The sequence below is a fragment of the Glandiceps talaboti genome, chromosome 2 (assembly GCF_964340395.1).
Source record: "Glandiceps talaboti chromosome 2, keGlaTala1.1, whole genome shotgun sequence".
NCBI classification, from domain to species: domain Eukaryota; kingdom Metazoa; phylum Hemichordata; class Enteropneusta; family Spengelidae; genus Glandiceps; species Glandiceps talaboti.
In genome coordinates, this window is record NC_135550.1 from 24,883,602 (window position 1) to 24,898,720 (window position 15,119).

General features: G+C 37.3%; 1 protein-coding gene across 1 annotated transcript; it reads right to left on the reverse strand.

The window, feature by feature from the left end:
• Positions 1-2,214: 2,214 nt before the first annotated feature.
• On the reverse strand, positions 2,215-8,773 carry LOC144453841 (uncharacterized). Its single transcript, XM_078145208.1, has 3 exons — positions 7,970-8,773; positions 5,711-5,880; positions 2,215-2,503 (listed from the first exon to the last, which is right to left on the reverse strand). Exons 1-3 carry the CDS (start codon positions 8,598-8,600, stop codon positions 2,321-2,323), a joined length of 984 nt encoding a protein of 327 aa, XP_078001334.1. The 5' UTR covers positions 8,601-8,773; the 3' UTR covers positions 2,215-2,320.
• Between the last annotated feature and the right edge of the window lie 6,346 nt (positions 8,774-15,119).

A 15,119-nucleotide genomic window follows, 5' to 3' on the forward strand; every position in this document is an offset into this window, starting at 1 on the left:
CTGTAGATTTGTGTGAAGAAATTAAAAAAAAAAACGAATGAAAGATAAATTGTGTGTATACAAATGGTTCTATAGAGTGCTACCGTTGCTAAAACTCGTGTGAATTCATGCAATTTAAGTGAATGCAAAGAATACTGTTTTTATTTGACTTATTGGTAGATTCCGCACAAAATATGGAATTAGAGTGATTGCCTCAATTCAACATTGTGCACACTGGTGCGATATACTCTCTTCTTCATATTGGTTTAACTTGTAATGTTTGATGATGCCTAGCTACAGACGTAAATTCATTGAACATATTTTAAAAGAACTACTATGTATTCGTCGGCGAAAAAACGCTATAAATGAAGTTGCCCCAACTTTTTATCTGCATTAATCTAGATCAGAAACTATTATGTTCATGCTATCTAAGCTCCTTCATCAAGGTTTTCAATGTAGTATTGTTTTCTTTATCTACTTGAAAATGTTGCCTTCTTCATCATTGATCATTGATTTTAGGAAGTTACTCGAATGTTTGATAACAAGAAGCCGTCTAAGACTTTCCTTTCTTGCATGGAATATGACGATCATGTTAATGTATACTGAAGTTTTGACTTAGTGAATAGACAGTAGTGACAGTCAGGAGGGAAAAGGAAAGTAAAGACAAAACAATAAAAATGAAAGAAAGATTGAGAGAGAGTCAGAGAGAGAGACAGAGACAGGGAGAGAGAGAGAGAGAGAGAGAGAGAGAGAGAGAGAGAGAGAGAGAGAGAGAGAGAGAGAGAGAGAGAGAGAGAGAGAGAGAGAGAGAGAGAGAGAGAGAGAGAGAGAGAGAGAGAGAGAGAGAGAGTATATGTAGAAGTACATCTCTGTGGGCGAAGCTATATTCCATCTTCTTATCTTTTCATGGTATAGTACCAAAATATTTGTTCGCCACTGCTTCCCATCTCAAAAAAATAATTGTATTTTCAAAACATCGGTAATACAACAAAGGTTATGATGAGCTTAAGAACGATATTAGATATACGGGAAGTTTTCTATAGGTCTCTAAAATGACAGTCATAGGATACAATATTTAGATAATTGTATGCTAAAATATCTTCAAAATGGTCAATTATATGATTTTAACACTACACTGACGACACGGGGTGATATTGAATTTTCAGTGATATTATTGTTAACACTGTAATGGTACGGAGTAACTTTGGATTTTAACGCTACAATGACGTGTGGAGTAACTTCTGAATGGTCAGTTCTAAGATTTTAACACTATGATAGTTGTACGGAGTAACTTCTGAATGGTCAGTTCTAAGATTTTAACACTACAATGACGGTATGGAGTAACTTCGGAATGGTCACTTCTAAGATTTTAACACTACAGTGACGGTACGGAGTAACTTCGGAATGGTCAGTTCTAAGATTTTAACACTATGATAGTTGTATGGAGTAACTTCGAATTCGAAATGGTGAATTCGATGATGATAACACTTTGATGAAGGGAACGAGTTAACTTCAACTCATTGATCACGTTCAACACATTGATACTGCTCTACTATACACCGACACTTGTCTGTTCAAGAATGTTGTAGAATTGCAAATACGTGAATCTGTGAACCAGGAAGCTAACGACAGTTCAAACGAACGAGTATTAGACAGTAAGAATATTGAATATTGAATAAGAGAGATCCATGAATAAGATCAACTTAAAGTCGCATCGATCACCAATAGTCGCATCATGAATCATTCAAATATACAATGTACGAAAGTGTATCATTTTCAGAATTTTATTTCAAACTTATAATTTCAACAATAATACATTTATTAAGTTGCCGTTGTTGTTGTGTGTTGTAGTGTGCGCATGATGTACCACTTGTCTGTCTGCAAACCGATCACATTGATGTAATTTTCAAAAATTATAATTAATGAAATATGCATGCGCCATTAACTTTTCACTCAACACGTTTATACAGTTGCAAGTTGCTGAAATCGACAATAACAATTAAGTTAGTTTTTCCAGCTGGGGAAAATAAAAGAAAAACATCGGAGTATGTTTCCAACAAAAGATGGAGCATGAATTCACCTTGTATCGCCGCGAGGGGGAGTTTCAAAATAAGGTGCCGATGCCGCATCTAAATGGGTGCAAGATGTGACTGAAAGGTAACGAACAATAGTCCGGTAGTTTTGTGTATGTCTTGAATGGCGACCAGATGTACTCGTAGAAGGTCTGGACCCAGGTTGATGCGGTTCACAAATGATGTTACTTAATCAATATAGACATGGTAGGCCTCTACGGAGTGCCCTATGTCTGCCTCTGACCTCTCCCTAAGCGACCCTTTTCATTTCAGTAGTTATAAGACACCGGAGTAAACGCTGAGGTCCCTTCTTGCACCGCCTGGGAAAATTGCGCAGCGGGGTTCCCATTCGCACTCGGGCCTGACCACGAGATTCCCCGAGCTCCGGACTTCTCCATGTTTTCTCGGTCCCGACGTTCCCGTGCCCGACGATTTTGAAACCAAATTTTTACCTTTAGAAAAAAAATGAAAATAATCAAAGGTTAGGAATGGGTTTGTTGATGTTTTTGACCATAATTATGAATAGCAAGCAATAATAATGTAAAGAATAGTAAAAGTATAAATGAGATTTCTTGTTTAACTTGCGAGTTGAATACCACACGTAAAAATAATAAATCACCGATTTTTTGAAAATATGATTCTTCACTTCAAGCATGAAGTAAAATCGTGGTAAATTTGAAAATAGATTAATTGAACGTACAAGATGATATAGTTTTCTTGTCTTCAAAAATGAGAATCTAGTGTTTTGGTAAATAACCAAGAATAAGTTCAATTTACAAATATACAATTAAACAAATATACCATTTATGTAACATAGTTGTAAAATAATACCATTCCTTAGTATATCCCTTCATTAAACCAAATAAAGATGTGAGTGAGAAATTAATATCAGGTCTGACGAAACGTCAGAGAAAGATTTATAACGGATTTATGATGACACGTTGTTGATGCCAGCATGTCAAGTCAATTCTGCTATAAATCTGTCAAAGTAACAAGCTTTCCTTCACAGCGAAACTAGTCTCAATCATTCCTCCGGGCTTCACTTTCAAAATTGTAAGGGTTGCTTTTAATCACAGGAAGAACATATGGTCGAACGTTCGCAGCTAAATGTTGTAAGTAATATCACGGGTTTTAATTTTCAAAACGTGTAGGAGAGAGAAATGGGTAGGATACGAACATGAGCGAAGGAGTGGATAGGGAGAACGAGAGAGAAAGTATATGATAGGGAGAGAGTTGGGCGGAGGGGAAAGAAGCCAGTGTGGCTGGTTGAAAAAGAGGGAGAGAGATAGGGAGAGAGAGAAGGAGAGAGAAAGAACTAGATGGCCAGAATATTTTCGAATAAATTCACGGAAATTTATAGGAAAAGGGGCAATTACATCAAGGTTTAACATACACGGGTCAAAATCGCAGGACAGCAGTTGGCCATTGACTCCTTTGAAATTTATTTTTTTTAGACTAAAATTGTGAACCTTGAGAGGGATTTACCACTAAAACAATAATTCTGGCTCATTAAATTATGTACAGATAAAAGCTTCAAAAGATAATCTCTTAAATTAAATTATCATTCTTCATCGTACAGACACACAATAATTGTACATGAACAGTTTATACCTTGGATGACTGTAGGACAAGGCGAGCTGCGACATTTTGGAGCAAATATCTAACGAGCAGTTGTTCGTTGTCGTACGTAAAAAAAAACTGAGCTAAATATTTTCGATTCCTTCTAGTCCCAAAAATACTGAGGGCAATGTGAAACTCTTAGAACGTACTAAGTCAGAGCGAGCTCGGTAGTTTTCTCAGAATTGGTTTCAATTTTAGAACGGCCACGCTTACTAATCTTACTCACGTGTCGCAAACAAGCGGTAGACGCACAGTTTAGCCAGAGCAAATGGCTTGTAATTTCATCTTCAAAGGAGCCGAAAACGTACGAAATAAAAGTATCAGACAATTAGAAATCGTGTTTGTAAGATAATGGAATGATTGGGAACAAATTGGGAATATAATAAAATCAATTCTTGGCAAAATATTGAAAACGTATACCTCCTTAACGCAGAAAAAATAAATTGTAGTAAAAAACGAATTATCTATAGTACTCTAGAATAATAATTTTCAAATGATTTCTAGGAATTTCTCACTCTTAATGCTATCAGCTTACATTTTTACAAATATGAGAGTTAATCTCTCATTTTCTATGATTTGTTGACATTAAAAGAAACTTGAACACACTGAGCATTTGACTAAATAAGCTACCATGTCCCCAGTCAGGTGATTTTACTTCAGACAATGTAAACGTTAACAGACAATAGATATGTAGATAAAACAGTTGACTTCTTGAAATGTTTAACTTTAACTGAAGAATCTCAGTATAGAAATACGTATAAACTACCGACAACGAACAAGCTATTCACCTATGTTCAAGATAACACTGCGGGTTTTTTTAACGAACAGGTAAACAGATAAAATCATGTGCGTTTTTGTTATGAATTGTATGTGTTAGCATAGCATAGTGTCTGTGTTTTGTGATGACTTCGTTGGGTACTACTACTAGACCGACTGTTATATCAGCAAGTTTAGGTTGTCCGTTTCCTGGATCTGATAATTTGATTCAGGAGCAACAGGTGTCGGTGAAACTATTTCGTAAATGGTGGACTAAATGAACGTCAAAGCTCAGAATGCTAGATAGCGCCACACGTTTTCTTTAGTCGATGAATAGGACCCTACAGTGAATTATGATTCGAAAAGCTAAACATCAAGGACTGCATTGTCATCGACATAGCAACAATGTTAAAATGTCTGTGACTTTCCGGAGATAGCAGCGTCGTACTGACCGCCAAACATGCTGTTCATATTGTGTATGTATTGAGGAGTCAAAAACAGACTGTTTTTTCTACGTTGAAATCGATGACCGCGCACATGGCCACGATGGTCATTAATTTTTTTTACAAAAATAAAAATTTAAGACAGCTGTACAGAAATCGGAATTTTAAAGAAAAAGAAATAAAAAAGAAAACCCATTCGACCCCCTGAAGTAAATTAGAATAATCCGCAGACTAGACGTATAAATTTGTCCTTCTTGTTCTATAGCCGTGTTAAAACACTCGAGCAAAAACAAACAAAACAAGAAAATCTTCATTTACATGCTTCAAAACTCGTTACGGCAATCTAAACTATGAAAACAGACAATCTGATATGCAGCACTCTTTCGACACAGTGTCTTAAAAAGTGAGAAACCGATGTGCTAGACGTTCAGAGAGGACAGTTCAGCTGATGTCTACACAATTTCGTCTTCGTTGTGTTTCAGGTTGTGTTTAATACTAAACTATACATGAAATGATGGATATACAGCTGAAGAGTTTTGATTAAATCTCTAGTATTTCCGAAACCTGTGTTGTGCTGAATCAAAGATTCCACTTTGTACTTTTCTGACGATGAATGTTTTGGACAGGAATATTAAAAATATGCCTACAGATTTCCCAGGAAATTATGTCGATCACGTATATGTTTATAGCTAAAACCCCCTGAGAGGATTCCACCTTCACTTTTGCGGTATACGTGATTCACAATATTGACAATCACCAGAGAAGCATAAGTACGCAGGGCAAGTTTGGTGTTTTATTGTTAGAACATTGTCATTTTGATAGACAAATAAAGGTACGTACTCTGTTCTCACTGAGGTTTAGAGCGGCTGACAGTTCTGCGACATCTACGCTACTTAGGTAATGCGTTCTTCGGAACTTCTGTTCGAGCATGGCTACTTGCGCTGCCGAGAATGGCACGCGCGGGTTTCGGCCAAGCTTACGTTTCTTCGTTCCGTCCTTCTTCTTAACTCCTGTTAAACGAAAGAGAGACGGAGATTTATACAACATGATTGCTACACTAACTTTGTTTGGAAGGTGCCTTTTTAGACCCGTGTAGTATCGTTCAAGCTTGCTACATCAACTTTGAATATTATGATTAGAATGAAATGCACACAGTTTTAGTTTTAGATTTTAGATGCGCTCAATTACTAATACCATGTACTAATCTCAACTCAAAATCGATATCAACAGGTTAAGTTACTATGTGGACTATCGCGAGCACTGAACATGCGTCCATTCAAAATCCTGAAGTTTGTTCCATTTTTGAATGAAATCTTGTCTTAGTTAATCAAAGACGAATATGTTGATACAATTATCAACGTTCAGAAATTTTTGTAAAAAAAATTGTGCAGATATGATTCGATACAACAAGTATTAGTTGACAATAATTCAATGAAACAACACGAAGCAAAATAAGTTACATATAAAAAAATTATTTGTGGCGGCAATTTACAAATTGTGCACGTTTTAGTTCTTATCCCCACCCCACCAAAGAAAAACAAAAAAAACTAAAACCCCCAAAACCTGAGGGAACAGACACTGGTAAACTACCTGAACGTATGTACATTTTTAAAGAATAAGTATTGGTAAGTTTTCTAACAGAATACAAATTCTTTACCTGATCTAGACGTCAAACATTCACCTGTTAGACGACGATGAAATAGTAGATGAAATACTATGTACGCTTCCTGTCATGTTCATTATATTTTTTTTTAATGTTTTGAGTTAAACTTCATTCAGATGACAGTTTATTTGTAGAAAGGAATAAACCAAGGAAACCCTAAAAACACAGCGATTTACTTTCCAATATTAGCGCCCCTCAGAACTTTCAGAGTGACTGAATGAGATACTACTCATATTCCATTAATTGCCTTGCATGTTTTTTTAAAAATATATTTTCGTAAAGAGCATTGCTTACAACAACAACAAGACGCAAATGAAGAAATAATAGTACTTGAATAAGTTGATGTTAATATTTCGAGTTTACCTTAAGTGAGCTTCTATTGAAAAAAAAATGACAAATTTCGATGTCTCATGAGCCAATCATGTGTGCGTCACTGTGTGAACTATGCGCACTGCCTCACGGTGGGAGGTATCTTATAATACCTTTTTAAATACTATCGATTTCCCAACAACAACATCTCCCTCTTTTGCAAGAAAAAAATAGTTTCACGTGTAGAATCTCGAGGGAGTTCACCTACTTATGGATGTGGGATTAAGATTAAGTTGGTTTATCGTGTTTTCTATCACCATTTGTAACAAATAAACTGAAAACTTGACGCAAGTACGTGCATTATTTTGGACAGGTGAACTATATTGCGCCTTCAACAAACTTTACAATTCGACAACATAGAAACAGAACTCACATATATATATTATTTAAATCAAAAGACAAAAATGGTTTAAGTGAATAAAATAAAATAAAACGAAAGATTAGATTACCGTTTTAACTAGTTTTTCGAATACCCATGTCCATTATTAATGAGTAAAGATATCTACCTGATGTCATATCTAGTTTGATGATTTGATTTCGAATTGGTGTTATTGTCATGTTATTTGATATTTACAATGTTTCTGAAATTCATAAGTAATATTGTTGATCTCTCTATTATCCACATACATATTTGAGTATTCTCTACTCATGAATTTGGAGCTGCTTAGACTTTCCATAGTTTATGTAACCTATCAATGGCAGCTATAATGGAATTTTTAAAATGTTTTTGTACGTTTTTTTATCATCCGGATATGGTGTTCTGTAGCCATGCAACAAGTGTTAAGAACTCAATAGACGTAGACTGAAGCTTTTATTTTGACACTCCTGTTCAGGTTTGTCTCAATAATGTTCAGTATATAACGTTGTGAATGTAGAGGAAATGAGATGCGAAACTTTTCATCGCTTGTTTAAAACTTCCTCCTTGAGTGATCACACTCCCATGGTCTCGGCTTGTTGAACATAAAAACATTAAACAAACAGATCTCAAGTATAACCCAATAGAGAAATAATCGTTTGTCGTGAACAACTCTCGAACAAACAATGTAAAACAAACATGTAATACTTACTAGGCAATCGAGGAGGCTTGTACCGTGTACACTGCAACCACGAAAAACGTGTCATCGGGTCGCTACTGTCCGCACTCTCTTCTCCTCCATGACTGGTCGATGCAATTTGAGAAAGATCTGTCTTATCATCGCTTTCTTGTGCTGTCTCTGTGATTTTGTCTTTATCGGACTCTTTGCTGTCGGTTCTTCCTAGAATACTGTCTATTGAGAAACTCGTACTGCAATGGTGCGATGTCGATGCTGATGCCGTTGCTGCTGATGCTGCTGCTGCTGAAGGTGATGCTGCAGAAGAAGCTGCTGTTTTTGACGAAGAACTTGAACTTGCTAACCCAGTAGATGTTGAAGATTTAGAGTTCGCATTCTGCTGCAGAGAATGTTTCTGTTTTTGTTGTTGTTGTTGCTGCTGGTTGTGTTGATGTTCTCTCTCCATCATGTTCAGTGTGGCACCAGCCGCATACCTGGGCCCATGAAGGGCGGAGGCAAAGTTAATAAAGTTCGACGCGAAACTGTTGTTGTAGAACGGCGGCAGTGTCGGTGTAGAATAGAAAGCAGAGGGAATGATCGCAGCACGAGTGTGGTGACTCTCAATAAATGCTAAATCGCCTGAGAAGGGTGGGCTTAAAAAGGCCATGTAGTATGGAGGCGACTATTTCCGAAATACACGAGTAGTTTTTTTAGTTGTTATTCGCCAAAATAATCCACCGTTGGCCTGGCTTATACGTAATTCTAAGCCGGGCTAAAAGTCCCAGATTGTTTCAGACTCGGTGTTTATCTTCTTCGAACAGGTCATATATCATAAACACGGTGAAGGGCTTAGACGATAAATGTTAAATTATGACTGGACAAAACTTGGTGTTCGTCCATGTATGTACACCTACAAAGTATGCCGGTCGACCTCGTGAATAGGCTGCTATTTGTTAATACGTAAAAAGACCGATTATCGAGAGTGCTAATCAAGGGAAGGTCTGCTGTGATGAGACGTGTGGCGTCAGGCACAGACTTCTGTAGAAAGTGACCCTCCTATAGTCCGCTCAGTTGCCCAAGTGTCAGCTCTTCGATCTTCTAGCACGTAAGCTATACTGAAGTTTCCTGTCTTGGATAAAGGTAGTCTTGTTATAGGAGAGGCTTGCTGCGCTTCGATTATTATCCTGCGGTTAGATTAATATGGACCCCCAGCAGACTTCAAATATACTCCCCTCGGTGTGTCTGACAACGCTCTATACGTAGTCCAGTAAAAAGGTACTAGTCGTTCGACGCAATGCACCTAGTGGACTTGGGTTATGGCTATCTCGGCCAAGTAGGCGGTAACTTTGCGAATGATGGAAAAACACTGGTTACACTCTATTGGTCAAAGACAAATGAGTGTGTGACCAAGTTGAAAGCCACTTTTCTAATACTTCTATCAACGAAGTCGATGATTTCGGCCCTAAATGTATTGTCTAGGGGATAATTGCACGCTTGGTAGCATTTGTGAAGATGTGGGGAAGTGATTGGAGAACAGACTCTAATACATTAACATATGATGAGTGGGGGATCTTATTGACTCGCCTCTATTGCTATTGGTAGTAACTCATTCAATTGCGTTGAATAACCAGCCACGCCCCTTATCGACCTGTCGTTACTGTTAGATATAAACATAATTAAGGTGATCTTGGCGATGATACATTTAAAATAAAATACCAAGATACTCTAGAAGGGGCTAAAAAAAACACGAAAAAACCATAGCATATTCCTGGAGAAACAAAACGTGAATAGTTGATAATGTTTAAGTGAACTAAACATACTGTTTATATCAGAATATCAATGAACGTTCACACAATAAACAAAACCCTCTTTGAGTATAATACCGAAAGCGAGAATCGTATAGGACGATGACGCCATGGACAAATTAGGGCCCCCAAAAATAAACGATCATGGCAGTGACCCCCGTTCGATCCTGTCAAAACACGCTCTCATTTACTCTGGCGCCGACGAATTAGTTCACACCTATTACTATAGAAATGTAAACAAAAAGTATAAATTGAATGAAATTGACATATGTTTTGTTTGTTCGTCACACAGACTGGGTTTGGAAACTATACCACTTTGGAATTGTAACAAATACGCATATACTATACGTATATATATATAACTATATATATAACTAATATAATTACATAACTATAACTATAACAATAACAACACACACATACACATACACACACACACACACACACACACACACACATATATATATATATATATATATATATATATATATATATATATATATATATATATATATATATATATATATATATACGGAGATACTAACCACTGACATGCTTACGTTGGGTTTGTTTTCGACTGTTTTCGTAAATGTGTGTGTGTGTGTGTGTGTGTGTGTGTGTGTGTGTGTGTGTGTGTGTATATATATATATATATATATATATATATATATATATATATATATATATATATATATATATATATATATATATATATATATATATATGAAGCAGCCCAAAACAAACGTCACGGCATGGCACCTGAAGACTGTATCAATGGTTTTAATATGCTCTGTGTTTCATAAAACTGTATTTCAAGTTCGTTAATTAAAAGTTGCTAATTGATTTTTGTCAGATTGAAATTCAATATTTCGGAATTACTTTGCCCTGAATTGTTTTCATTAAATTTCAAGTATTGCAATCATCACCGTCTTTTGTAAACCAAGTTCAAAGCTATGAATATAATTGCAATTGTTACTTATAAGTCAAATATGACAAAAAAGTTTGACTGATTACTTGTCAATTCCCTTTATACAAAGCCTTGGCTATTGATATTTAACTCATTTGGATCGGCAAAGTTTGGCATAGTTGGCTGAGTGCGCTCGCTCCGCGGAAATTCGAAGAGAACATATATTTCTTCGGAGCATGCGTAGTCAATCTCTGAGTACGTCATCATGAGTAACGTCGACACGCTTAATCTGTTTCATTGCCATTCATTGATGAACCCCGATTGTTAGTATATTACCTGATTTCCAATAATGCTTGATATTAAGAAAATAGTTTACGATCAAAATTACAATTTACCAAACAAAAAATACAGCCGAGCTTTCTCTTTATCCGAGTGATTTTCTCCTAGAGAAGATGATGTGAGTCGACGGATCGTCATTAGGAAAATTACAACAACGATAGATAGTATAACTTGAAATAACTCCATGAAAGTTGAGAAGCAATTGACCAAGAAGCTGCGTCATTTGATCAGAAAACACAATATCACATTGTATGTAGGGATACACCGAGTTTGTACAATTGATGTATAGTATATAGAAACATACCTATTTACATGTGAGTGTGTATTTACACTTTTGTGAGAAAAAAAATAGATTATTCGTCACAGATGTAGAAAATTACAAGGAGAAATATTGGCAAATGTACAGGCTCATAGCTAATACGGACACCGACATTTACTCTAATACATGAACTGACAAAGTTTACTCTGACTGTATTTTTACTAATACGGACATTGACAACATTTAACATGACTAGTTTTATTTGAATCAGGCTAGGTTCTACGTGCCGTATACCTGTTTCACCAGCTTTACAATAAACGACATATACTGACGCATTATTTGCTGTTACATTTAAATGGACATAAAGGTATATTTCTATTCAGTGCTCTCGTTGTCTTGAGTCTGGTTTTTATCAGGATAGAGAAAGGGGGGTAGAGAGAGGGAGACACAGATAGAGCGAGAGAGAAAGTGAGACAGAGACAGAGAGAGGGGACGAGGCGAGGGCATGCAGGCTGGCAGAGACATGGCGACAGAGCGACAGACAGACAGACAGGGAGGGAGGGAGCGAGCAGACAGGGAGAGAGAGACAGACAGACAGACAGTCAGAGAAGGAGATAGACATAGAGAGGGACAGAGTGGGTGTGATAATCGGAGAAATAGAAGGACAACTTGAAGGGGCGGATGTGTGACGTCAAGAGAGGAAAATTTAAATGCCATTTTAATAAACAATAAGTGCAACTTCATTCATTCTCCAAAGTTAACGAGATTGCTCTTATTCGATGTATATTCAATGTGATATTGTCAAAGTGTTTTGAGTTCGGCATATTTAAAGAAAGACAAATAAAGAAATGACAATCAGTCTGTTACTAGTTTGCATTAGGAAGCTATACTTTACTCGGCATTGAAGACAGTCATTGTTTACAACATTACATGGGAAATGACTAAATGTCGTTATTTTGCGAAGGAGGAATGAACGGCGAGAACGTTACCAAGGAGATCAAGAATAGGAGTCAACTCATCCAGGTGACCACTCGGTAAATTTTTTAATCTATTGATTTCCTTGTTGCCACTAGCAACCATGGGCAATAGGAGCAATAATCCAATTGCTGTGTAGCAGTGGTCGTTTGTTTCAGGAAAAACTCTAATTGTTTTAACTGAAGCCTCACTGAATTGAATTCTATTCTACCAGCTGAGACATGTGTTGATTTCCTTACAAGTCAGTATCGTTGAAATGGACACAATATCATCTTCAATAACCATCTGCGTTCAGATACCCTTAACATGTCCATTTCATATTAATCTGACTATTTTTGATACATACAGGAAATTTCCTAACTATATTGTTTCGGTTATAAGGTTTCCCAACTGAATTATGCCATCCGTGTTTTTTTCCTAAGTGAATCTTTGTGAAAAATCAATTAATTTTCAAAGGAAGATCTACCCAGCTGTACTGAGCAAGGAAGAAGGATGTCGTTTTCCCACAGTGGTTTGTTTTCGGGTGAACTTTTAGTGATTCAGCTTTGAGGCTATTTAATGAACGTTGTTACCCTATGTCTTTGTAATGTTGGCGCTTTTAACGAATCAGAAGAAAATTGTGGTTCATTAGATGATGGCGTTAAATTGTGACAATACGCCATCATCATATCAGACTCGTTAGCGCGTAATTAGAGTTGTGCTTGGCTTTTGACCAGCATACTGAAGTCGTCGTCTCTACAAGACTATAGTGTACTCCATTGGTCCAGACTAATGCCAGACTGGTATCCAGTCAACGTGTGGTTATCCCTCCCTTAGTCTAGCTGCTAGACCTCCAGGCTTTCTTCAGATACGATACGATACGATACGACAAGCGATCTTCGGTCGCTTTATCGAGCTCGGAACGCCCCACCTTCGGTCGCTTATCGTATCCACAGACAAGGTATAGCTGCAAGACTACCCTTCCCTATGCAAAGGTAATTTTTCGAGTACCGGCTCTCACATACACGCACACACAGACAAAGAGAGACACATACATACATACATACATACATACATACATACATACATACATACATACATACATACATACATACATACATACATACATACATACATACATACATTATACATACATTATACATACATAAACACACTCAGTGTCGAAATGGTACATTAGTACTTGTTACAGTGTACAAATATATTAAACAGTTGGGTATAAAACACGTTGGACTGTGACTCCTAGTTGGCGATTCGTGCTTTAGATCGAGTCGTCTACAGTGGCAGAAGTCACTCGAATGATGATGATGGCCTGAATATTTACACTGGTTACCCCATAAACGACCAATATACGGCCACTCACTGTATATACTGTATAACGTAGCACGATTCTTCTCCAGTAAAGGCGGTTGAAAATTAATAATAATCATGACAGTGAGATTAATTTCAAACTATATCCGCATTGCACATTATCAGGATTTGTACAACTACATTGATAAATAAAATTTCGACCAGTCGCCACAAGTTTTCACTCTGAGCTGTACAAGTACATGGTCAGGTGTGCCGAGTCTCAAACGAGACATATTCTTTCTTTCGGAGCACAATGGAAACAAATCCACAGGTAAACTGAAGACACGATTCTATTCACAGTTTGGAGCCAACCAACAACGCCATGCATTAAAAACTTCCCGAATTAAAATGAGCCTCTATTTTTCTTTCACGCCATTAAGACGGCAACAGAAGGGCATTGTTTGCTTTGAAGATGGGATATTTACATTTCTAATTAGCCGCTAATTAGATAAATGGCCCAATCCCCTCGTATTGCAGTTGAAGAGCAGGGGATCTAATGATTTGGGAGGGGCAATGGTTAAACAGCTAGACTCTCCGGCGAGCCCCTTTTTAGATTGGCTAAAGACCCATAAAATTAACACTGCCTTTCGCTTATGCTTGGGTGATCTTTCTGCTTGTGTGACAATGTATCTGGATGGGACCATTGCGACTGCTTACCTTCTGAGCATGCCCAACAATTAATGGACGGGGCAGGCTATGCACTCTACGTCTGCGTGTTCAGACAGCGCAAGATAACAAATGGAACAGTTTTATTTCCCCCGTTGAGACAAGCTACTATCTACTCAGCACACATGAGGCTAAAAGTGGGCAGTCATCTAATTTCTATGTACTCCCTTTTCTGTCAAACTGTGTGGTCTCTCTATAATTATGGTCATCAAAGCGATATACATTAGTCGCCATAAAAGAGAAAGCATAGCCCTTTTCCGTCACTGTTGTTTGTTTGACTCGCCTTTTGAAAATCTTTCGATACATTATTATTATTGGTAAAAGACGATAGGGACGCTAAAATAAGGCAGTAGCTAAGTGGCATCTTGTATTGGCCAAACCTTTCAAATATATCACATGTATCAGGCTAATCAAAGAGAAATTGGTGCGCATGTCTGAAGTCTAAAAGTAGTAGGAGATGAGAATTAGGCCTTGGAGGCGGATGACGTAAGCTATATGATGATGCTGTAGTATAGCCAGTCTGTCTAATTTGGGTTGATCATTTGTTAATTTGGACCGGGAATTTGAAATGAAGTTAGACGTCTATCAGCTTCGTTACTACCTGTGCTGCAAAACAGCAATTGTACTCAACGGAAATAGAACCTTATCGTGTTTTGCCCAGTCATCGCGTTACCATGACTACAAACACTACTATTAAAGATGAAATAAACAGGCGTACTGAGAACTTTGAGATGGTAAAGGGAATAGTTTGGCCTCAAAGAAATATTTAAAACGGACGTGTTGGTTACATATATCAATAGAAAGTAGGGTTCCTGGGGTGGGGTGGGGTTGGGCGGGGTGCTGGGGCAGCATTGGTTACACTCCGACATTATGGATGGTCTCCAACCT